Below are 24,997 nucleotides of genomic sequence, written 5' to 3' on the forward strand. Positions count from 1 at the left end.
CTGAGTTCTCCAGAGCCAGAGTGCCTTCTGCCTGCCTAGCTGTCCTTGGAATTACATGTGGATTGAATGAATTTGGATGGGACTGGGAATTAGAGATCTCAGAGCAAAACTGGGAAGGTGTAAAGGTGTAAGTGGCCTCTTCTAAAGCTGGGGCCAGAATGACCCTGTAATGTTGAGGTTACAGTAATGCCAGAGCCTGCCATGAATAGGGCCAGGGTTCTGCCATGGCCTGCCTGGAGCTGTGTGGCAGGTGATGAGAGCGCAGGCTTGGTGTGTGCTCAGCCAAGCCAGAGCAGGAACAAGATCTAGTTCTGGTTCCTATCATTCGATTTGTCTTTCTCTATTTTCTCTCCCCTACAGAGGTAAGGAGCCTTCTGGCCTGATGTAAAATTTTTCTCATACTTTTATTATAAGAAACCACTTCACTTGGGTACTAGTGGCTCACATCCGTCATCCTAGTTAGATCTGAGGATCATGGATTGAAGCCAGCCTGGACAGGAAAGTCCATGAGGCTCTTATCTCCAGTTAACCACACATGCACAAAAAAGCTGGAAGTAGAACTGTGGTAGAGTGCTAGCCTTGAGCAAAAGAAGCTCAGGGCTTTTTTCCAGCCTCGGCCTCGGACCCTGAAGCCGCCGTGATGTTGATGCCCAAGAAGAACCGGATTGCCATTTATGAACTCCTTTTTAAGGAGGGGGTTATGGTGGCCAAGAAGGATGTCCACATGCCCAGAGCTAGCAGACAAGAATGTGCCCAACCTTCACGTCATGAAGGCCATGCAGTCTCTCAAGTCTCGAGGCTACGTGAAGGAACAGTTTGTCTGGAGGCATTTTTATTGGTACCTAACCAACGAAGGCATCCAGTATCTCCGAGATTACCTCCATCTGCCTCCTGAGATTGTGCCTGCTACCTTGCGCCGCAGCCGACCTGAGACTGGCAGGCCTCGGCCCAAAGGTCTGGAGGGTGAGAGGCCTGCAAGATTCATAAGAGGTGAAGCTGACAGAGACACCTACAGACGGAGCGCTGTACCCCCTGGTGCTGACAAGAAAGTCGAGGCTGGGGCTGGGTCAGCAACTGAATTTCAGTTCAGAGGTGGATTTGGTCGTGGACGTGGACAGCCCCCCCAGTAAAGATGGAGAGGATTATTTTGTGTTGAATAAACTTGTAGCCAGAAAAAAAAAAAAAAAAAAAAAAAAAAAAAAAGAAGCTCAGGGACAATGCCCAGGCCCTGAATTCAAGCCTCAGGACTGGCAAAAAGGAAGAAAAAAAAGAAAGCTAAAGGACAGCACCTAGACCCTGAATTTAAGTCCTAGAACTCCCATAAAAAACAAAATAACACTTTACATACTAACGTGTAACAAAAATATTATTTATCTTTGTGTGTGTGTGTGTGTGTGTGTGTGTGTGTGTGTGTGTGTGTGTGTGCCAGTCCTGGGCCTTGAACTCAGGGCCTGGGGTGTTGAGCTGTTTGCTCAAGGCTAGTATTCTATCTCTTGGACCACTTCCAGCTTTTTGGTGGTTTATTGGAACAAAATCTCAAAGACATTTGTGTCAGAGCTGACTTGGAATCTTGATCCTCAGATTACAGCCTCCTGAGTAACTAGGATTACAGGTGTGAGCCACTTGCACTGACTTTATTTTCCCCCCCAAATAATTCTGTCTTGCATAATCTCAGAGTTCATATTATTATTATTAATAATTATTAATTATTTTGCCATCCTGGGGCTTGAACTCAGGGCCTGAGCACTGTCCTTGGGCTTTCTCAATGTTAGAGCTCTATCTCTTGAGCTACAGTACCACTTCCGGCTTTTTCTGTATGGGGTACAGAGAAATCAAACCCAGGGCTTTGTGCATGCTATGCAAGCACTCTACCACTAGGCCATGCTCCCAGCCTCCAAGTTCCTATTTTAGTCACACTTTAGTTGTATAAGATTCTTTGAGGGGGCCGGGAGTTTGGCCTAGTGGTAGAGTGCTTGCCTAGCATACATGAAGACCCGGGTTCGATTCCTCGGCACCACATACATAGAAAAAAGCCGGAAGTGGTGCTGAGGCTCAAAAGGTAGAGCTCTAACCTTGAGAAAGTCCAAGGACAGTGCTCAGGCCCTGAGCTCAAGCCCAGGACTGGTAAAAAAAAAAAAAAAAGATTCTTTGAATTCAGTACTGTGGCATATGTCTCTCCTAATCTAAGTTATTGTGAAAAGTCATTATTTCAATGCTGTACGGACCATCCCTCCCACCTTCTCGAGTCCCCTAGTAAATTAAAATGGCTTAAGTGACCTCATGGCTTGGTCTGCTTGGTCTTCTAGAGGATGTCAAAGCATCTTCGATTCTAAATGTCCTGTGTACTTGGTTTGCTGGAAGTCTTTACTCAGATGCAGATACAGTGACCTTTCCCCTCTGCAGGCACCATTTCCTTATCAAAGCAGAGCGTCCATGCTTCCTCCATCCTCTAGCCCAAGCTTCCTTGGCAGCTATGTAAGGTCATTCACCGACAGGCTAGCACATGCTTGCTTTTCCTGGCAGGAAGTTCTAATTCAGTTATGAGTACATTTTTCTAAGATAATGGGAATTGGAAAATGAATTGATGTGTTTTAGATCCCTGGGTAAAAGCGTGAAGGAGATCATTTTTAATTTTCTCCATTTCGATTGCTTAGCTGTAGAGAGGACATGGCCAGGATTCCCTGGGTGACTTTGCTTTATTGCAATTCTCAGAATTAACCAACAGAAAGAAAATGCCTTAAAACCGTTCCTTCCCTCACCAGTAGGTGGCACTCTTGCTGTGCCACTTTGGGGGCCCCTCCCTGGGACATATTTCATGGCCTTTGTTCTTTGCCAGGTCTGTGTGCTCTCTCTATCAACCATTCCAATTCTTACCTGGCCTATCCTGGAAGCCAGACCACAGGCGAGATTGTGCTTTATGACGGGAACTCCCTGGTAAGTTGACAGTGGTTCTCCTTCCCTTAACCCTGTGATGAATGGAGGTAATGAAGGGCTGCTGGGTGGGGTGAGGTGGGGGTGGGGGGGAGGGTTCCTATCCCTGGTTGGGTGAAGGAAAAGGTAACATGGTTTACCCCAGGATTCTCCATCAGACTATAGTAATATTGAAGCCAGGTGCTGGATCATCTGTAGCCGGATGCAGTCCCCTGTCAGCTAGTGGCTGAGTTGTCTGACAGGGTCACACTGGGCCCAGCTGTGGCCCAAGGTGGCATGCAGCCACCCCACATCCCTGCTCTGCTCCTCTGAGGCTTCCTTGCTACCCAGGAAAAGGTTGTGCAGCTAATGTGCAAGTGGTCTGATGGAGTCAGGGATACAAAGGGAGCCCAGCAGATGAGGGAGAAGGCAGGAAAGAGGAAGGAAGGAGAGAGAGATGAGCCTCATTCAATGTCCATTCCTTCTTCTCACCACCAGAAAACTGTGTGTACCATCGCCGCCCACGAAGGGTCGCTGGCTGCCATCACCTTCAACTCCTCAGGCAACAAACTAGCCAGCGCATCAGAGAAAGTAAGTGTGCTCCTAGCATCTGCTCCTGTCTGCTGGTTCACTGGGTGGTTCCTCAGGTGCTCTGAGAGCTGAACAGGCCTGATGACACGGAGTCTAATGGGTCTCTTGGCCTCCTCCGACTCTGTGTGTGTGTGTGTGTGTGTGTGTGTGTGTGTGTGTGTGTGTGTGTGTGTGCGCGCATGCATATGTGAGTACTGACACTTGAACTCAGGGCCCCATGCTCTCATTTGGTTTTTCACTGAAATCTAGCACTGTACCACTTGACTCACTTCTAGCATAAGAGTATCTCAGATTTGTGTTTCTCTGCCAGCTTCAAATCTTGATCTTCACATCTCAGCCTTCTGAATAGCTAGGATTATAGGCGTGAGCCACCAGGGCTTGGCTCAGAACTTAAGAGTAAGGATTTCAGACCCCTGCACACTGTGGTCCATAATGTATTTATCAATTCAATTGATTAATTCATGCTATGAAAGACATAGACACTTTGCCCCCAAACGTACCATCTTACTGAGAAGTACGCACACATATCTGTCCACAGATGGAGAGATAGATGCTACACTTCTTTAAACACAGTATCAACTAAATGTTTTGCTATCTAAAGAGAGATTGATCTCCTCTGACTGGCATAATACTAGAAGATGAATTTCAACTGCCATACAAAGCAGGTGTATTTTCATAGCCAGAGATAAAAGATCCTAGAAAATCAGAGCAGTTTGGGAACACATATACACCTATCATACATGCATACATATGCATAAATGCATCATACATGTACACATCTGTGTATAAATGTATATATAATTGCATGCGCACATAAAGCCTTGGGCAGAGGTAGGGAGGGAAAGAATATCAGTGTTTCAAGGTTCCAAGATTTGCTCTGCCAATATTTTGTGCTCCCTTTTCTGATTAGATGTTTAAAACCAATCTAACAAACTGCTCTCTAGAGGGACACCCCTGTTATGAGCCCCTTCTGGTTAGGAAATGACCACCCCCTGTCTTTTCCAGGGCACAGTCATCCGGGTGTTTTCTGTACCTGATGGACAAAAGCTCTATGAATTCCGAAGAGGAATGAAAAGGTCTGTGTTCTGTGTTAAAACATATCATTCCAGTCCCGCGGAGGCCCTGCGATGGCTTGCAGGAGGGGCCAGCAGCCAGCCCTGCAGCCCCCTCTCACTCAGAGGCAGTAGTATTCATATATTTTCTTGGGTAATGATAAAAGTGCAAGCAGAGAAGCCCTTTGACACAAGAGTGCCTTGAGAGCCCTTTCTTTTGATGTGTGCTGGGAGAAACCAGAGATCTCCACGTCACAACCCAAAAATAATTTCTGATTCACTTAATGGAAGTGTGACAATTTGGATCCCCCCCACCTCAGTGTCGGCAGCTTGATTGGTACAGAGTAGCTGGCAACTTCAAGGAAAAAGGGACGCTGGAGGAAGGGCCATGCCTTGTTTCTTTGCACCATTATCTGTGTTTGTGTGTGCAGGCGTGCCAATACTGAACCTTGAACACAGGGCCAGAGTACTTGCCCTTAGCTTTTCTGCCCAACACTGACACTCTACCACTAGAGCTACAGCTCCACTTTCAGCTTTCTCATAGTCTTTCCTGTTGGGTCTGGGATCCTCAGATCTCGGCCTCCTGAATAGCTAAGATGACAGACGTGAGCCACTGCACTTGGCTCAACGCCATGCTCTTGTGTATCTTCTCCTCATTGCTGTGAAGGGGTGTGTAGAATACCTGGGTCCTTTGAGATGCTTTTCCTTCCGAGGCCTTCATTGTTGGAGCTTACTGGGCTGCGTATTGCTGTGTGTAGGTACGTGACAATCAGCTCACTGGTCTTCAGCATGGACTCTCAGTTTCTGTGTGCCTCCAGCAACACAGAGACCGTGCACATCTTCAAGCTGGAACACCTCACCAATAGGTAAGTTGGGCACAAAAAAGGGGGAAGAAAAGAAGATGGGAGGGGACAGACCCTGGTTCCTCAGCCTGCATAGATGGTTTCTTTTCTTTCTGAATGTTGCACATCTGGCCTGGTGTGTTATATTGGTGCATTGGTGGACTTGTACACAGAAGCACTAAATCTGGACCTCTGCTCTTGAGGTCCCCGGCCCCAGCCCCTGGTAGAAGTCGCTTACTCCTAGTGAATTTCAGGTTCCTCATCTATTAAACAATCCTAACAGTGTGCCCATCCTAGGCTTTGTATGAGGATTGAATGAGTGTGTGGATGAGTGTGCGGCATGGGCCCAGTGGGCTAGATAATTGGCCTAGCTAGAAACACAGCAATGCCACCACCCATGAGTACTTGGTAGACACTGAGTGTAACTGTAGTCGCAAAGCGGGGAGGGTGACAGGTATAAAGTATGTGCTACTTTGTGGCAGTGGAGGGTGTTTGTAGCATGTATTAGTTTCCTATGGATGTTGATTAACCAATGGACAAACTTAGTCTCCACACAAAGTCATGGTCTTATAGCTCTGGAGTTAGAAGTATGGCATGGCTGGATCTTTGCGTAGGGACTCCCAAGGCTGAACTGGAGGTGTCTCCATGCAATCTGTGTTCTCACCTGGAGCTCAGAGCCCTCTTCTGTGACTTCTTCACTTCCTTATTGGCTATCATGGTCCTGCTGGGGTGCTGCCGTCATGCTCCTATACAGCCTCCACACCAACGGCCTCCCCTTGACTCCTTCCCATGCCCTGGAGAAGCCATTTGTCCAGCTGGCCCTTCAAACTCCCCTTCCTGCCACCAGTCAGGGAGGATCGAACCCAGACTAGAGAGGGTGAGTTGCAGAGTAGTGTTTTTTTTTTTTGTTGTTTTTTTTTTTTTTTGCCAGTCCTGGGGCTTGAATTCAGGGCCTGAGCACTATCTTTTGGTTTTCCTCAAGGCTGGTGCTGTACCACTTGAGCCGCAGTACCACTTGCTGCTTTTTTTCTGTGTATGTGGTACCGAGGAATCAAACTCCGGTCTTCATGCATGGCAAATACTCTACTACTAGGCCAAACTCGTGCCCCCCCAACTTTTTTAAAATTTATTAGTTCTATGACCTGACCTCAGGGCCTAGACACTGTCTCTTAGCTTCTGCTGGAGACTGACATTCTGCTAGTTGACTCACTGCTTTTTGGTGGCTAACTGGGGATAAGAGTCTCACAGACTTTCCTTCCCCGGCTGATTTCAAACTGCAATCCTCAGATCTCAGCCTTCTGCGCTGGGACTCCCAAGGCTGAACTGGAGGTGTCTCCATGCAATCTGTGTTCTCACCTGGAACTCAGAGCCCTCTTCTGTGACTTCCTCACTTCCTTATTGGCTATCAGGGTTAAAGATGCCGGCCACCAGCTCCTGGCATGGTTTGCTTGCTTGTTTGCTACAATGTTCAAGCTGGCCTTGAACTCCTGGGCTCTAGTGATGCTTACATTTGGTCTGCTCTTCCCAGCTTATTATATTTTTATTACTTTTGGTAGGGGACATTGGTAGTTGGGTTTGAACTCAGGACCTCATGCTTGCTGAACAAGCGTTCTACCACTTGAGCCATTCCTCTAGCTCCTTTTGCATCATTGATTTTCAAGTAATTCCAGCCTGACATAAAGCAGTCCACCTGTTGTGTGTCTGTCTTTGTTGCTGGAATGACAGATATGAGTCGCTGAACTCAGCCATTGTGCTTCCCCCCATAGCTTGGATGAGAGGTGGGCACCGGTGCATCCAGCCACTGGTTAAGATAGGCTCTCAAAAATTTATCCCCAGGCTGGTTTTGAACTGCAGTCCCCCAATCTCAAGTAGCTAAGATGACAGGCTGGAGCCACTGTACTTGGCTATAGCCTGCTTTGACCATTCCATCCCTCATCTATTTGCAGGATTCTCTTCTGAAAATCCATGACTCCTCTTTCTCATATATCACTCTCTTTGTGCTCTCTCTTTGCCCTTGGGAATGAAGCCCCAGCTCCTCCCTTGCCTTCCGAGTCCAGTGGATGTCCCCTGAGAACTCAAGCGCCTCTAGCCTAAAATCCCGCTGTACGCAACGACGTTTGCCTCATACGTTGCTCTTCCCTGAGCCTCTCTTGTTCTCCTGGCATGCCACCAGAGAGGGACTCATGCTTGTCCCTGCTTTGCAGATGAGCAAACACAGAACCTAAGAGGCTGAGGATCCTCGGCCCCAACCCCCCTGCACAGTCCTGGAGAAGTTGTTGAAGCTTCTTCCTGTTTTGCACATCTGCACATGCCCCCAACCTTATGTGCAGGGCTCGCCCAGGGCTGAGTCTAGAAGGGTCCTGGAGGTTCCTCAAAGACCAAGCTGGCCCTTGTGTAGTGGTGAGAAACGAGCCAGGGGCTTGTGAGACAGAGCATGGGGATCTCTGGGAGAGCCCCAGCAGCAGGTGCTCTGGGGAGAGGGGGTGCTGCCACAGTGGGGGACACAGAGATGGGGGTGTTGCTCACCAGTAGAGCTGTTCCACCATCTGCTGGAGGCCTTAGAATGGAGCTCAGTGTCGGCAGGGGACCTAGCAGGTCTTGTTGAGTCACCTGGGTACCCAGCTGACTCCACAGTTGTAACCAAATGCTACTCAGAGAGTCTTGCAAGAAGCTTGCACCACACTGGTCTGGCCTTCCCTGTGCAGGCTGGGGCTCATTGTCCAGCATCCACACAGCAAGTCCATCTCACCCCCTCCCCTTGCCCTCTCTTGGACCTCTAGAAATTGTTCTCATCATCTCATCCACCCTTTAATATGAGAAAGCATGGAGAACCTCTTAATGTCTCCTCTGGCTCTTCTGAAGGACAACTGCTCTTCCCTTAGTGCCCAAACCAAATCACAGGGCTCAGGGGCTAGAAGGCTGGACTCAGGCAGTGCCTGCCTGCCTGCCACGGGGATAGGGTGTGGAGATCACTGAGGGGTTGCCGGCTCATCCTGGCCTCTGCCTCGCCTCTCCAGCCGACCAGAAGAGCCTTCCACGTGGAGTGGCTACGTGGGGAAGGTGTTCATGGCTGCCACCAACTACCTCCCCGCCCAGGTGTCTGACATGATGAACCAGGACCGGGCCTTTGCCACAGGCCGCCTGAATTTCTCTGGACAGAAGAATATCTGCACACTCTCCACGTATGTATGTATGGAGCCCTCCGCCCTCACCCCGCTCCCCTCACAGGGCGCGGTCCCAGAGCCTCAGTATCCCCCATGATGGGAAGAGAATACAAGAAAAGAGGCCCCCAAAGCAGGCCGAACGCAGCCAGTCTCCTCTGATTTTAATGGGGGTGGGTGGGTGGAAGCTAGTGTGGGAATATTACTCCCCCTGCTTTATGATACCATCTTGGTTACTTAAAAATCCTCCAGTTCTCTAACCTTGAGAAAGCCCAAGGACAGTGCTTGGGTCCTGAGCTCAAGCCCAGGACTGGTACACACACACACATACAAAAATCTTGCAGTTCTGTTGACTTCACTCAGACACCATGGGGCTGACAGGTATTTGAAGAGGTTTAAGGAGTTAATTAAGGAAGTGAAATATTAAAAAAAAATTTCTCACAAATTGAAGCAGGTTTAGGAACAGGTATGGTGGTATATGCCTATAATCCTATTACTGAGGAAGCTGAGGAAAGAAGATTACAAATTCAAATCCAGCCTGGGCTAGCTACATGGTGAGACCCTGTCTCAAAATAATAATAATAATAATAATAATAATAATAATAATATAGTTGTGGCCAGGTGCTAGTGGCTCACACCTATAAGCTTTCTCAGGAAGCTGAGATTTGAGGGTACTGGTTCAAAGCAGCCTGGGAAGAAAAATTCAAGAAACTCTGTTCTCCAGTAAGCGAGCACAAAGCAGGAAGTGGAGGTGTAGTTCAAGTGGTAGAGCTCCAGACTTGAGCAAAAAAGCCACATAACAGCACATAACAGTTCAAGCCCCAGTATTAGCACAAAAATATCCAAAACAGAATTATAAACTTAACCAGCAAAGATGGTGAGCCAGTTGTGTGCTTTCCCCATTTTCTGTCACTGATAAGGAGAGCGACTGTGTTCCCTTTGGAGTGCTGGTATGCCTGCTGCTGATCACTTTCAGGGGAGGTTGATGCCTACACATGTAGGGTTTGGGTTTGTTCCTTACCCCCACCTCTGCCCCATCCACATGATTACAATCAAAGAGCAGAAAGCATCATGGAACCAGATCCCCAGATAAGCATGTGGAGGGCCAGCCGGCAGCCCTTCTGCCCATCAGGGAACTGAAGGTTTGTCAGTGGCTAGAGAGGAGGTAGCGCCATGTGAGCTGAAACCATCCTGCCACTCATGTCCTATGATCACAGCTCCAGTTTCCCTTGGCTCTTAGGATCCAGAAGTTGCCAAGGCTGCTCGTGGCCTCCTCTGATGGACACCTTTACATCTACAATTTGGATCCTCAAGATGGCGGAGACTGTGTCCTAATCAAAACCCACAGGTGAAGAATCTAACGGTCACAGACAGCTGTTGAGGAATGTGTGTGCACAGTGGCCATGGCTCCAAGAAGCAGGTCCGGCCAGGATGTTCTTGGGGCCCCTCGTCCCTGGCTCAGTGTGATCCCCCTGCCCCCAGCTCTCATGGAGGCCAGCCCTTAGTGGACTCTCACTTCAGTCAGGTACTGTGTCAGGTGCCCTCAGGCCGACAGTGTCCAGATGCCCAACACTGCAAATGAAATGTTCCCTGCTTGGCTAACACAGGCCCTAAGCACCCAGTAAGTCTCCAAAAATACAGAATGATGGAAGGGGTGACTGATCAAGATGCATTATACACATAATGGACATGTTAAGTTGAAGTCTTGGCCAACTATTTGAAGATGGTTGTTTTCAAGCTTCCCAGCCTTGCCGGGCACTGGTGGTACCTGTGATCCTATCTACTCAAGAAGCCGAGACCCAAGGATCACAGTTTGAAGCCAGCCCAAGCAGAAAAGTCCATGAGGCTCTAATCTCCAATTAACTGCTAGAAAACTGGAAGTAGAGCTGTGGCTCAAAGTAATAGAGCACTATTCTTGAGCAAAAGAGCTCAGGGACAGCATTCAGGCCCTGAATTCAAGCCCCATGATTAACAACAACAACAACAACAAATTCCCAGAATTGAACTGCAAAGTTCTGTAAATTTCAGTGACAAGTACAGACTTACTGCTTGTCCTGCTGTGGACAGGACATGGGAGCTGCTGTGTACATTCACCCCTGACCCCTACAGGAATGGGGTGCAAGCCTTGCTCAGTAAGTGTAATGACCAAATGGGGTCATGACAGATCTCCGACGATCTAAGCCATTTTATATATTTCATACAGACAGCACAGTATAGCGGCGGGGCTATAATTCACCTCCAGGTAGTTGAACGTGACCCTGCCTTGCCTTGCCTTGCCTTTTGAAGATGTTCTCAATATCCGGTGATTTCTTTATTCCTCTCTCCCCCCTTTTAACTACTGTACGCAGCTTGCTTGGCTCGGGAACGACCCAAGAGGGCAAAGAAAATGACCTCAGACCCTCCTTACCTCAGTCCTACGCAGCCACGGTAGCCAGACCAAGCGCTTCTTCCGCCTCCACGGTGCCAGGTGAGCCTCCAAGGGGGAGCCAGGGGGCCCACACATTCCCCTTCAGCCCAAGTCCCTCTTCCTGACTCTTCCAACACAGGGAGGTTAGTTTCTCAAGAAGTAGCATCAGGCCAGGCTCTAATGACTCACGCCTGTAATCCTAGCTACTCAAGAGACTGAGATCTGAGGATCGAGGTTTAAAGCCAGCCCAGGAGAGAAAATCTCTAAGACTCCAACTAACCATCAAAAAGCCAGAAGAATAGCTGTGGCTCAAAAGTATTGACCTTGGTGGGGAGCGGGGAAGAAAAGCTCAAGGACAATGTCTAGTCCCTGAGTTTAAGCCCAGGACCAGCACACACACACACACACACACACACACACACACACACACAAAAGAAGTAGCATTAACCCTTTGCCTCTTAGGCTGTTCCACAGAGGTGGCATGTACCAGGCCTCTGAGGTAGAAGCCAGGGAAGATGCTGATGGGGCGATAGTTAGGAATCGCTGTGGTTGGAAAGCTAGAATGCCACTGCTGTTTCTTTGGTTTGCTCTTTTTCTCAGACCTTGCCCTGAGACCCTAAGATAAGAACTGGCCTGAGCCTGTTTTCTGTCTCCTTGTCCTCCAGGCTATTCTGAGGACGGCGGGGCGCTCCGAGGAGAGGTGATTCCGGAACACGAGTTTGCCACTGGACCAGTGTGTCTTGATGATGAGAACGAATTTCCCCCTGTGAGCATTAGGAACCCCTAAAATGGCAAGGGCAAGGGCAAGGGTGTGCCACCTGTCTGCCTGGGAGGAAGTGCGTGTCTCCTTGCACATTTGCACACCAAGTGACTCCCCTTGTTCCCTCATTTCCTCATCCCTAACACCTAATCCTCTGCTCTAAAACTGCAGCCCTAGACTGCTGGCTGGGTGCTTCAGATGCTGCAGGCGAGCCCTCGGGTCCTTCTAAACCTGACCTGTTCTGATAACCCAGCGCTAATCAGGGAGTGTGGCTGGCTGTTCATTCAGAGACCTTCACTCCACCTTTCCTTTGTTCCCATACACTGCTGCTGGCAAGGTAGGAGTTTCGGCCTGTGTAAACTCTTCCCTTCCTGAGGCTCCCAGGACTGCTCTGGCCCAGTGCTGCCTTGCCATTCCTCAGGTGGTAACCCAGCCGGGCTGTGCCGCAGGGACTCGGAACTGACCCACACACTAGCTGTGGCAGGGCAGACTGAGCCTGCGCAGAATAGCAGGCCAGGGCTGAGACTGAACTCACCTGGGAACCTTTTTCATTTAAAAAAAAAAACAAAACAAAACTCAGGTCTTGGGCTCTAACCCTTAGTTTTTATCACTCAAAGATGGTGTTCTATCACTTGAGCCACATCTCTGGGTCCTTTTTTTTTTTTTGCTGGTTAAGTGGAGATAAGAATCTCATGGTTTTTGTTTAGCACCCCATCTAGCACAAAAGAATCCCATAGACTTTCTGGCCCAGGCTGATTTCCAACTGAGGATCTTCAGATCTGTTTCTTGAGAAGATAGGATTTCCTAGGTGAGCCGCCAGCACACAGCCCAAGTATCTTTATTGGGGTCTCCACACCCTGTTAGCTGAACTGGCAGCAAGCAGCACCAGGGCGGGCTGAGTGCTGGGTTCTGCTTCTTCCAACACAGGCTAGCTCCTTTCTCCCGCTGATACACACAGGAGCCTAATAAGCATATTTAACTGTCCCCCCCCCAAAATATGGCTGGGGCTTTTGTGCATGACTAGGGAGTGTCTGTGACTTTCAGCTTGGCTCTGTAGATTTCAGCTTGACAGTGACATTTCTGGCTTTGAATAGGCAGGTGGCCAAACTTGGGGCCAGCAAGAGATGTATATTTGTAAGTCATGGGTCAGAGTGGTTCTTAAAAATACTAATTCGAAATGATAAAATACCTGCTGGCTTGCAGCCTAACAAACAGTTGCTGTCTGGACCAGTTGTTTGGCCCATTGGATTCTCATGATGCCAACTAGAACCAAAGGGCAGGGGTTTTTGCTTGGTTTGGTTTGTTTCTGCCATTATTGGGTTTTGTCTTTGGGCCTTGGGGTGCTGTCCTTTAGCTTTTTTTGATGAAAGCTGGTATTCTACCACTTGAGCCACAGTTCCGATTCTGGCTTTTTGATGATTAATTGAAGATAGGATCACAGACTTTTCTGCCTAGGCTGGCTTTGAACTATGATCCTCCAATCTCAGCCTCCTGAGTAGGTAGGATTACAAGTGGGATCCATCAGCAACCAGTGCAAAGTACATTTTTTGTTTGTCTCTATGAAAGTTGGTGGTCAGTGACCTCGGCCACATCTTCCAGGAACCAGAGCACTCCAGAGCAGACTCAGTGGAAACAAAGGTGACCACCTCGTATCATCAAAGTCTAGAGCATTAGGTCAGTGTCTGCAACTGCTGTAAAAAGATTGCTACATCAGATTCTCAAAAGAAAACCTCTTCTACTTAGAGAAATCAGGGCAATTCTGGCATGTAGGAAGTAGCTCCTTGCCAGAGAAAACCCATACAACATAATAGGCACCCTGGGTAGACCATTTGCTTACTGTAAAAGAAAACAAAAGGAACTGGAGTTGCTGGATATAAGAACTAGTGTTGGCTAGAAGTGTGGCTCAGTGGTAGAATATCTGCCTCTGTCTGTGCAAAGCTCTGGGTTCATAGCACTGGACAGAAAAACAAACTAGTACACAAACTTACTATGAAGACTATTTGCCTATACAGGGCCAACGAGCTAAATGTGAACCCGTTGGTCTTGTCTCCTTCCTTAAGTACCAAATGAGTGAAACCTACTTTAAACTGCCTTAAGAATTTTTACTTGGGCTCGAGATATGGCTCAGTGGGTAGAATGCTTGCCTAGCATCATGAGGCTTGGGGTTCAATCTCCAGCACCACCAGGAATTTATATTTATATGCAAAAATGACTTCCTGCCAGTCAGGCATTCTCCAAATTCCCTAGAATGGCTGTTAGAATCCAGCGGGTGCCAGGCAACCTCTACATACATGGTAGGTGCTAGCTGTCATGGTAGCTATCAGCCCAGCCTGTCGCAGAGCCTGCAGGCAGAAGGTGAGGAAGGGCCAATGCTCCCAAGAAGCCTCTGGATCAGCAGCAATGAAAACCAGAGGGGTGAGTGCTACGGGAACATGGCTCATCTCAGCCATGCTCCAGGCGGCAGCAATGTCAGAGAGGGAAGCGAAGAAAGCCAGCTCACTGTCCTGGTTCTGAACTGCCATGTCTGTTGCAGATACTGGTCCAGAGTCCATGTCTTTACTCACATTCCTTGAAGGCTTCTGATCTTGTAAAGGGTCTTCGAGTATTAGCTTGGTTGAAATCTCTTGGACAAGAGCACAGGCCTGCCAGGGACCGTTCATCTGGGGTCCCTGGGACTCTGCCCCCTGGGTGGTCACTAGTGACCTTTGTAGAATGTGATACCACTGCTCTCATGCCACCATTCCCTTCTTGGAGTCAGCTTTGCTCCAGATGAGAGAAAGGTAAGATGGTCACTTCTGGTCTCTCAGGAGAAGGGCAATGAGGCCAGTGTTTTGTGACACTGGTCTCTTAGCCTTGTGAAACAGCGTAAAACAATTCTCACCAACGACAGTGTACTGACTTTTAAGTGATTTAGCAGTCTGTGTTTACAGTTAAGATGAGCCTTTTTAATGCATATATGCACATAAATATACATGCACACACATATTTTATGTATAGCCAGTATTTCAGTGTTCCTTAATCATCTGTATCTGCATAGGATGGGTGGATTGTCTGTGGTCTGACACTGAAGCTCAGCCTCCCCCTCTGACTGTGTGGACCAGGCCTGTAGGGGGCGCAGCTGCCCCTAGCCCCTTTCAGGGGAGAGTAAGGTCATTCTGTTTTGATTCCGGTAGATAATCTTGTGCCGTGGGAGTCAGAAGGGCAAAACGAAGCAGTCCTGACGAGAAGCACGCCTCAGAAATCAGGACATCCCCTGTCAGGTGCTTGTGGAGAAACAAGGAAAGTGGAAGAATGGAGTGCAATTGTCTGAGCAGAAATGGGGGAGGTGGGAATGAATCCTGGTTGCTGGGCAGACTAAGCCACAGGACGTGGTTAACTCCTCATCTGGCCCTCTCAGCCCAGGCTACCAGTGGGCACGGGAAGCTTCAGTCAATATCAGGCTATTTAAGATACTTTCAAACCACCGTGTACATGCTAACTAACTATATTGGTATATAACCAGAATTTTATATTAAAAAAGGGCATCCTTTTTAAAATGTATTCTGTGTAAAAAAAATGTACTTATAGGAAAAAATCTCTTTGAATTGTATTACTTGTATATATTACAAACATATAGAGAAAGGTTATTTTAGCCAGGCAAATTATTTTTGCAGTGATTAGAATAAATCATTTATTACCTTGGAGTCCAACTTAGGACACTAATTAAACTATGGCAAATGAATTTTTGAGTTTTTTTTTTAAACTTTATTGTATTTCTTTAAAGTTTTAAGGTGAGCCGGGAGCGGGGCCTGGTGGTAGAGTGCTTACCTAGTATGCATGAAGCCTTGGGTTCTATCCCTCTGTACCACATACACAGAAAAAGCCAGAAATGGGATTAGGAGCATAGCCTAGTGGTAGAGTGCTCACCTAGCACGTATGAAGACCTGGGTTCAATTTCTTGGTACCACATATACAGAAAAAGCTGGAAGTGCTGCTGTGGCTCAAGTGGCAGAGAATTAGCCTTGAGCAAAAAGTGTCCAAGCACAGTGCCCAGACCCTGAGTCTAAGTCCTAGGACTGGCAAAAAAAAACCTAGAAGTAGTGCTGTGACTCAAGTGGTAGAGCCTTGATGAAGTCCCAAGGACAGTACTCTGGCCCTGAGTTCAAGCTCCAGGACTGGCAAAAACCCCCCCCCAAAAAAAAACCCCCAAAAAAACCTTTTAAGGTATAGGGAGAACTAAAATCTTTAAGAGGGTTAAAGAGGAATAGAACCATAGATTCATCTAGACATAACTTTGGTCTAGGCTTCTTGTAGCATTCTTGAGGAACTTGCTAGAAATGCATTGGAGATATGTGAACTTTTTTTCAGTATACATATCTATCAGTATCTGAGGGCTAGAGCAGGTAGAGTAGTTTACACCTATAATCCCAGCTACTCAGACTCAGGAGGCAGAGATTTGGGGGAGATTGAGGTTTGAGGCCGGCCTAGGAAGAGGTTAGTGAGACTCCATCTGAATCAGTAAGCAGGGCATGTGATCTAGAACCTATGATCTCAGCTACGTGGCAAGCACAGGGAGGAGAGCCATGGTCTGAAGCCTAAGCCTGGACCAAAAAATGGGAAGTTAAAAAAATTAATAAAGTAAAAGGGGCTGAGGGTGGGACTGAAGGGATAGAGCACCTTCTTGGCAAGCTCAAATCCTAATATAGCCAAAAAAAAAATAAAAAGAAAGGTAGTGAAGATCTGCTCTATATAATATTGATGGGTATACATTTAAGCTAAAACCATCAGTGAAACTGGGAACATGACAAAGTATCTGTTCTGTGTCAGGTAAGAAATAGACAAGGTACGTTCCCATGTTGACCTTCAAAACCACCTTGCAAAGAAGGGTTAAATGACTGTGCCCAGGATTCAGATCTGGAGCTTGAACCTAGGATTGACTCCAAAGCACAGTGAGCTTTCATCACACCCAGCCCCTGTGCCCCAGAACCTGCTCCTCTGGGGAAGAGGGCCAGGGCAGGGGGAGGGAGACAAAGTGGTAGCCCCCAAAATTGGGAGCCTTATTTTATAAAAGACAGGCTAAAAAATATGCCTAACTTCCCAACATTCCTCCTGTGGGTCTCGTGGTGTGCTAAGAGGTCTGGCAGCGGCAGGCGATTCGGTAGGGATTGCAACAGGGAGTGACGGATGGGTCCTGAGTGTAGTCTGCCCTGGAGGTGTTGTCATTGGCAATGTCTTGAAGGACAGCCTTCAGAGCCTTCTCGACCTGGGGCACCACAGCCTGGTATTCAGCACCCCTTCTGTACAGGGGCTTATTTTCTGCAGCATCATCTTGGAGATTGAAAGTGAGGGGAAGTGGGTGGTGCTGCTCAAGCCCGATGCTTCCATCACAAGCTCTGGCTCCACCTAGAGGAAGGATGACCACAGAAGCCTTCGTGAACTCAACCTTCACCTTAGGATGCAAAGGAGAGGGCTGATACTGACCTTAAACACATCAGCACTTGCAAATGTAAATGACTGCCCTCCCGGCCAATTAAATGATGTCAAAAACCTACTCCAGCCTTCCAGTGCTAGTCCGGTTGTCCACAATGATTTGAAACATCTCTGACCTGCCTTCACAGGTAATAGAATGTTTATTCAATTATCTTTGAATCTGACTGGTGAATTGGGTAGAAGGAAGAAAGTAACTTCACTTTGGATTGAAGATGAGATTCATTTGGTTTTGTGTTTTTTGGCCAGGACTAGGCTTGTGCTCTAGTACTTGAGCCACGCCTCCAGCCTTGCCTCTTCTGATTATTTTGGAGCTGGAGTCTCATAGGCTTTTCTGCCCGGCTGTCTTCAAACCAAGATCCTCCTGAGTAGCTAGGATTATAAGCATGGACCATCAATGGCAAGCCTCAGTTGAATTCCTATATGGATTAGAATCTGGCTATCTTAAGGTAGCACCCCCAAAAAGAGATAATAAAAAACTTCTGACAGGGAGAGCCAGGTACCTCTCTAACCTGGAACATGGTTCAGGCCATCCCAAAAGGGGAAAAATCAAGCCAGGTGTAGTGGCTTGCATCTGTGATTCCAGCAACTCAAGAAGAAGAGGAAGATCTCTATCCTAGCCAGGCTGGAGCAAAAGCACAAGACTCTATCTGAAAAATTAAAAGCAAAGGGACTTAGGGCATAGCTTCAGAGGCAGAATACTTGCCTACCAAGCTGGAGGCCCTGAGTTCAATCCCTACAGCCACCACCAAAAAGAAGAAAAAATATTTAGAGGGCTAGTGAGACTCCTGGCTGATGATTTCAATGACCCACCTCCCCCACCCCCCGAACCCCTGACCTTAGTTTTGCTTCTTGCTTTCTCCATGGGTCTCCCCATGTAGCCCAGGCTGGCCTCCAACTCATAATCCTTCCTGTTTCCAACTCCAGACCATTCCATATCTGCAACTTTCTATGCAAAAAGTCCTTAAGGTGTTTGGCACAAATAAACCCAATAGAATAAACTGAATTAAATCAAAGGTCTTGAAAATAGAGGCATTGGCCTAGGAACATCTTCTCTTAGTAACTGTTCAAGAGGAGCAGGGTTTTGATGGCACTGAGTCACCTCTCTTCCATAGAACCCTGTGTCACTAACTTTGAGGGTGACATTCTTAGGAAAAATGCAACAATGTGATAACAGTCCAAGCTGTTAGTTTTGTAGTACAGAAAGCCTAACACAATTCAGAAAAAAAAAGTCAATCTAGAGGTGAAAGCCACACTATTCGAAGAGGCAGCTTTCTGGTCCAGTCTGGCCAGAAATGTAATTTGAAAGACTGAAGAAATGGGTCACGTTGTCTTAAGGCCGCCTGCCATTAGTGGCCCTCCCCACTCCCCACTCCTCACTCCTACTCCTTTCTGCAGAGATTACGAAGTTGCCATCTTTGCTAGGGTGGAAGTCAGATTGTTAGTAAGGAACAGATGGAGTGACCTGAGTTTGACAAGCAAAAGTTGAGACTGGCCCATTTTACCAAAATATTAAATTGCTCTTTGTCTTTTGGTTGTTGTTTTTGCTTGTTGCTTTGGTTTTGGTGGTTCTAGGGGTTGAACGCGGGGACCTCACACTTCATAGGCAAGTATTCAACCATCTGAGCCACTGTTGCTCTTTGGGCTTTTTTTTTCAGGATTGTTATCTTACATTCTCTACCCAGATCCTCCTATTTGTGCTTCCCATATAGCTCAGTTGAAAGGCACACACACACACACACACACACACACACACACACACACACTACTATTGGTTGAGATGTGGGGCATATGGGGATGGATCTCACTAACTTTTTACCTGGGCTGTCCATGAATATTTACCTTCTCAATCTCCTGAGTAGCTGGTGTTATAGGTATGAACCACTTTATCTGGCTTAAATAACTCCGGTGTAGCAAGGCCGAGAGTTTGGCCTAGTGGTAGGATGCTTGCCTAGCATGCATGAAGACCTTGGTTCAGTTCTTCAGTACCACGTACATAGAAAAAGCCAGAAGTGGTGCTGTGGCTCAAGTGGTAGAGCTCTAGCCTTGAGAAAACCTAAGGATAGTGCTCAGACCCTGAGCCCAAGCATAGGACAGGCAAAAAAAAAAAAGGTGGGGTGGATGGGGGAGAGAAATGGAGAAATGGGAACAAAAACATGAGCAGGGGTATCAATGTGTGAGAAGTAACTGCTCCTACTACCTGTAAATGTAACCCCTCTACACATTATCCTGTCTCTAGGTGATATGTTTATAACCATTTGAAGGCTGGGCACTAGTGGCTTACAAATTATAACTCTTAACTATTCAACCAACCCAGGCAAAAAAGTTTGTGAGACCTCAATCTTAACAAACAAAACAAAACGGAGCACAATGGTGTCACACCTTCCAATCACACCTGCTATGGCATGGCAGGGAGCATAAGTAAGAGGCTTGCCATCCAGACCAGCCATGGGATCCCATCTCAAAAACAACCAAGTATAAAGGGCTGGAGGTGGGACTCAGAGTTGAGAGTGCCTATCTAGCAAGCATAAAGCCTTCCAAAGTGGGGTGGGGGAGAGGGTAGGAGATGGAAGCCACTAGAAAATGTATGTGACTGGAGGAAAATGGATTAACTCCCTTGAAGAAGGAGCTGCACTGGGTTGGATCTATTTCAAAGACTTGCCCTAGGGACACTCCCCAGACTGTGGTCTTTCTGGCTTGAGGTGTCACAGTTCAGGGCTACCACAAAAGAGGGCAAGTGACAGGGAAATCCCTAGGAACGAGACAGCCACAGAGGACAAGCCTCCGGATGTGCATTAAAAGCCTCAAATCCCTGGCTGACCTGGGAGCCAGCCAGGCCTGCCCCTGAACAGATTCCAGCAGCAGCTAGACAGGACCAAACCAGCTCAGTAGCATGGGCTCCATTCACATCAGAGATGTGATTAGTGACTCTGACTTCCCAACGAGGTCTCCCAACATCCAGGCTAGGAGCAGAGATTAAGGACTGGCCCCAGATGGAGGACAAATCTGAAAGTCCTAACATGGGAGAAACCACAAGTTCAAGGTAAGCAACTCTAAGTAACTTCCTGAGAAGGAAATAACAGCCAATCCTCAGAACCCAGAAATCTCTACAATGTATCTTCCCATGTCCCATTTACAATTTTAAAACTCTGGAACAGAAGATTTCCCATTTCTACACAATCATCTCTCTATCCCAACAAGGGGAAAAAAATTGTCTCACCAAGAGAATCAACAGCTCTTGGACAGATCTGAGAAGTGGGGAGACAGGAAAACCACACAGACAGACACCCTTTACCACAGCAAAGAGCTAGGAAAACCTGAACCTTAAATCAACCAATTAACTCTGGAGGGCTGGAGCCAGCCATTAGTCACTCCACACTTTTCCATTTTAGTTATAAGGTGGGGGCTTGGGATGGAACCTATGGTCTCATGCAGGCCACACCGTCCCTGAGTTCTATCCAGACCCCACTTCCAGTGGTTTTGCGAGTTTTACCAGGGATTCAGATTCTCATAGTAAATATTACAGGAAAAGGTCCTACCCCTAGCCCTCATGATCCCAGAATGGCAAGGAATAAGAATAAATTTGATTTTTTCCCCTCCACTCCCTCCTTTAAGAACCTCATCAGTAAAGGAGGAATAAAGGAATTAGAACATATACAAAAGAGCCTACAGCTAAGACTACATAAGCTCCATGGCCAGAAACTAGATACTTTGTTGCTAAAATGGGGATAAGGCAAGGATGTTGTTGCTAAGATGGGGGATAAGGCAAGAATGATGTTTCCTGCCATAAGTTTCTAGCATGAAGACACAAGTCTTATTTGACACAAGAAGAGAAGAAGGTACATTTTAAACAGTGTACTGGTTGGGAAGGAAGAAATGAAGACACGATTGATTATGTATAAAATCAGAAAGAACAACAACAATCCTGAAGCAAATAAGAGATGGCAATACAGTTACAGGATACAGGGCTAACACCCGAAAGTCAGCTTCTTTTCTTATATATAGGGAATGAAGAGGGGGCATTTTAAATTCAAGACAAAGTACCATTTACATCATCACTCCCATCTAAATAAATGACTAAAATATTTAGGTATAATTCTTAACTCTAGAAATCCAGTGAAAGAAAGCCAAGAGTGATCATCTGTATTGTGCCATTGAGAAAGGAAATGTCAGTATCGTCAGGATGACAGTTCTTCACACAACTCAACACAGATACTCAATTGCTCCCAGTCATAATCACAAAGAGTTATCTTCTGAAAATCAACAAACTGATTCAGGAGCTCCTATAGAGAGACAAAAGACCCAAAGCAGCCAACACAGTATAAAAGGAGAGCAATAACCTCTGTTACCTATTTTGAAAGTTGCTATAATGCTACAGGAAAAGACAGTGCAAAAACATACATAGATCAATGGCACAAAATAATAACCCAAGCCACCCAGCCATATCATAAAAAATAAAGGTTACTTTCACAAGGAGCAAAGATACTTTTTGAAACAAATAATGCTAGAATAACAGGACAACCATGTAGAGAAAAAATAGCTGTAGACTCAGACTTTGCATTTTACATACACAGAACAAGCCATCATAGGACAACAACACTCACACATCCTTCTCAAGTATATATAAGACATTTTTTCCAGGAGAGACCATATTTTAGGCTACAAAATAAGTCAATATATTAAAACATAACATATCACACAGTTAACCTCTCATGCCTGTAATCTCAGCACTCAGGAGACTCAGACAGGAGGATTGTGATTTGAGGTCAGACTGGGCCACATAATGAAGCCCTGTCTAAAAAAGGGGGTGGGGGCGGGAGTTTGGCCTAGTGGTAGAGTGTGTTCCTAGCATGCACAAAGCCTTGGGTTCGATTCCTTGGTACCACATACACAGAAAAAGCCAGAAGTGGTGCTGTGGCTCAAGTAGTAGAGTGCTAGCCTTGAGAAATCTCAAGGATAGTGCCCAGGCCCTGAGTTCAAGCCCAGACTGGCAAAACAAAAACAAAAACAAAACCTAACAAGTATCTTCTCTGACCATGAGCAAAGTTAAAAACCAGTAATAGAAGTAAAACTGGAAAAATACAGAACTGAGTAAATGAAACATATTCTTAACCAGTAGATCAAGGAAAAAAATCACAATGGGGTGAATAAAAATGAAAGTACAAGCTGGGTGCCAGTGGCTCATGCCTGTAATCCTAGTAACTTGGGAGGCTGAAATCTAAGGATCATGGTTCAAAGCCAGCCCAGGTAGGAAAGTACATGAGATTCTTTTTTTTTTTTTTTTGCCAGTCCTGGGCTTGAGCTCAGGGCCTGAGCACTGTCCTTCAACTTTCTCAAGGCTAGAGCTCTACTGCTTGAGCCTCAGCACCACTTCTGGCTTTTTTCTACATATGTGGTACTGAGGAATCAAACCCTGGTCTTCGTGCAGGCTAGGCAAGCACTTTAACCACTAGGCCAAACCCCCTGCCTACATGAGATTCTTATCTCCAATTAACCATGAGAAAATCAGAAGTGGTGCTGTGTCTCAAAGCACTAGTCTTGAGCTGAAGACCTCAGGGACAGTGCCCAGGCCCAGAGTTCAAGCCCCACAACAACAACAAAAATAAAAACACAACATGATAAAACCTGAGAGATCTTCAAATTCTGACATTGAAAAATAAGGCCAGGTCTGATGATGTACACCTGTAATTCTCCTACTTGGAAGACGGGGGTAGGAGAATAATGAGGTCAAGACCAGCTTGAACTAGCTATAGAGAGAGCTGAGAAGGAAGTGAGTAAGGGGAAGTGAGCAGAGAGAGAGAGAGAGAGAGAGACAGAGAGAGAGAGAGAGAGAGAGAGAGAGAGAGAGAGAGAGAGAGAGAGAGAGAGAGAGAGAGAGAGAGAGAGAGATCCCAGTGCTTGCAGTGTCCTTGCAGTTCCAGGGACTTGGGAGGTTGAGACAGGGGGATTGATTAAATCCCTGAGCAACACAGTGAAACCCCATCTCAGAAAAAAAAAATAAAGATAGCTGGGCACTGGCTTAACCACTCAAAAAACCAGAAGTGGTACTGTAGTTCAAGAGCGAGAGTGCTAAACCTTGAGCACAGAGAAGCTTAGGGACAGCACAGCACCCAGGCCCTGAGTTCAAGCCACACAAAGGACTAAAATAAAATAAAATAAGATGAGAAAGATCTCAAAACAACCTAACTCTTCAATTCAAAGAAGAAGAAAAAGAACAAACTAGACCCAAAGTAGTAGTGGGAAGAAGTAATCAAGAACAGAGTAGCGATAGATGACAGGAAATAAAAACAACAGAGAAATCAATGACACCATAGTTGTTGTTGTTGCCAGCCACTGTCCTTGGACATTCTTCAAGGCCAGCGTCACACCTGAGTCACAGCACCACTTCTGGCTTTTCTATGTATGTGGTACTGAGGAATCAAATCTGGGTCTTCGTGCATGCTAGGCAAGCACTCTACCACTAGGCTAAACTCCTGGTCCCAAAAGTTGGTTCTTTGAAAAGACACAACGGATAAGCCTTCAGACACACAAACTAACAAAAGTAGAAGACTCAAATTACTAAAATCAGAAATGAAGGGAGGGACATAACAATGATTTAAAGAAAACAAAAAGAACTATAAACAAGTTCTATGAATACCAACAAATCAGATAACATATATGGAATGTTTAAATGACTAAAAATACGAAATCTACCAAGACTAATTCACAAAGAAATATAAAACCGAGCTGGACACTGGTGGCTGGCTCATGCATATAATCCTAGCTACTCAAGAGGCTGAGATCTGAGGATCTGGGTTCAAAACTAGCCCAGGCAGGAAAGTATGTGAGACTTGACACTCTTGCCTTCAGTGAACCACCAGAAAACGAGAATTGGAATTGTGGCTTCAACAAGTAGAAAACTAGCCTTGAGTACCACTTCTAGTTTTCTTGGATAATTAGTTTTGGTAGATTTTGATCCTCAAGTCTCAGCCTCCTCACTAGCTAGAGTTATAGATGTGAGTCACCGAGGGCCCAGTTATGATCAAATATTTTTTGACAATGGTGCTGAAAGCATTCACTTGATGCTAGAAAAACTGGATTTCAACATGTGAAAGAATGAAATTGGATCTTTAATCCCACACACAAAAATTAACCTAAAACAACAAAAACGTGTGAAGAAAACACATGAGCAAAATCTTTATACCACTGCAGTTTTCCAGTAGTTTCATGGATGAATTCAATCAAACCTAACAAAATTAATACCAACATTACAAAAACTCCTTGCAGAAAACCAAAGTACAAAAGGAAGTCTTCCAAACTCACTTTAGGAGGCCAGCAAAACTCTAATGCCAAACCTTGACACTAGTGCTACATAAAAGAAAAACTAGAAACAAAATCATAGCTCCTCTAACCCAAGGAGGTTCAGAGAAAAAGTCATACTTCGTCAGTGTTCAAGCCAGGAATGTAAAGTGACCTTACTAAATGAAAAAAAAATCAGTCAATGAAAATGTTTTAGCTTTCTATCACTGTGATAAAAAATACTTAGGTTAAACAACTTAAGAAAGGTTGAGATTGGTTGGTCGAGGTATGAGCTTCAGTCTATGGTGGCTGCCTTCTGCACTTAGGCCCCAGGCAAGGCTGAAACATCATGGTGGAAAGTTGCTATTCACCTCATGGCAGGCAGGAAGAAAAAGAGAAAGATATACTCTTTAAAAGGCACACACTCAGTGACCCCTTTCTTCTAACTAGTCCCTTCCTTTCCAATAGTCATTCAGCTATAAACTCAACAAAGAGATACATGCACTGAGGAGGTGAACATCTTCACAGCC

General features: G+C 46.3%; 2 protein-coding genes and 1 pseudogene across 2 annotated transcripts in view; 2 read left to right on the plus strand and 1 right to left on the minus strand.

Moving 5' to 3' along the window:
- Wipi1 (WD repeat domain, phosphoinositide interacting 1) overlaps positions 1 to 15,887 on the plus strand; it is a 34,596-nt gene extending 18,709 nt beyond the window's left edge. Inside the window, exons 5-13 of the mRNA XM_090349855.1 lie at positions 2,837 to 2,934; positions 3,409 to 3,501; positions 4,507 to 4,577; positions 5,312 to 5,419; positions 8,413 to 8,577; positions 9,797 to 9,904; positions 10,905 to 11,023; positions 11,629 to 11,729; positions 14,897 to 15,887. Of these exons, the coding sequence (XP_090205981.1) occupies positions 2,837 to 2,934; positions 3,409 to 3,501; positions 4,507 to 4,577; positions 5,312 to 5,419; positions 8,413 to 8,577; positions 9,797 to 9,904; positions 10,905 to 11,023; positions 11,629 to 11,729; positions 14,897 to 14,944 (911 nt within the window). The 3' untranslated portion in view covers positions 14,945 to 15,887. The remainder of the gene's footprint in view (positions 1 to 2,836; positions 2,935 to 3,408; positions 3,502 to 4,506; positions 4,578 to 5,311; positions 5,420 to 8,412; positions 8,578 to 9,796; positions 9,905 to 10,904; positions 11,024 to 11,628; positions 11,730 to 14,896) is intronic.
- Positions 585 to 1,198, plus strand: LOC150051126 (small ribosomal subunit protein eS10 pseudogene; annotated as a pseudogene).
- A 16-nt stretch (positions 15,888 to 15,903) lies between the features above and the next one.
- Positions 15,904 to 24,997, minus strand: part of Arsg (arylsulfatase G) — a 65,848-nt gene continuing 56,754 nt past the window's right edge. Inside the window, exon 11 of the mRNA XM_090349856.1 lies at positions 15,904 to 17,105. Coding sequence (XP_090205982.1) covers positions 16,831 to 17,105 — 275 coding nt within the window. The 3' untranslated portion in view covers positions 15,904 to 16,830. The remainder of the gene's footprint in view (positions 17,106 to 24,997) is intronic.

The sequence above is a fragment of the Megascapheus bottae genome, chromosome 17 (genome assembly GCF_031878675.1).
Source record: "Megascapheus bottae isolate mThoBot1 chromosome 17, mThoBot2.hap1, whole genome shotgun sequence".
In the NCBI taxonomy this organism is placed as follows: domain Eukaryota; kingdom Metazoa; phylum Chordata; class Mammalia; order Rodentia; family Geomyidae; genus Megascapheus; species Megascapheus bottae.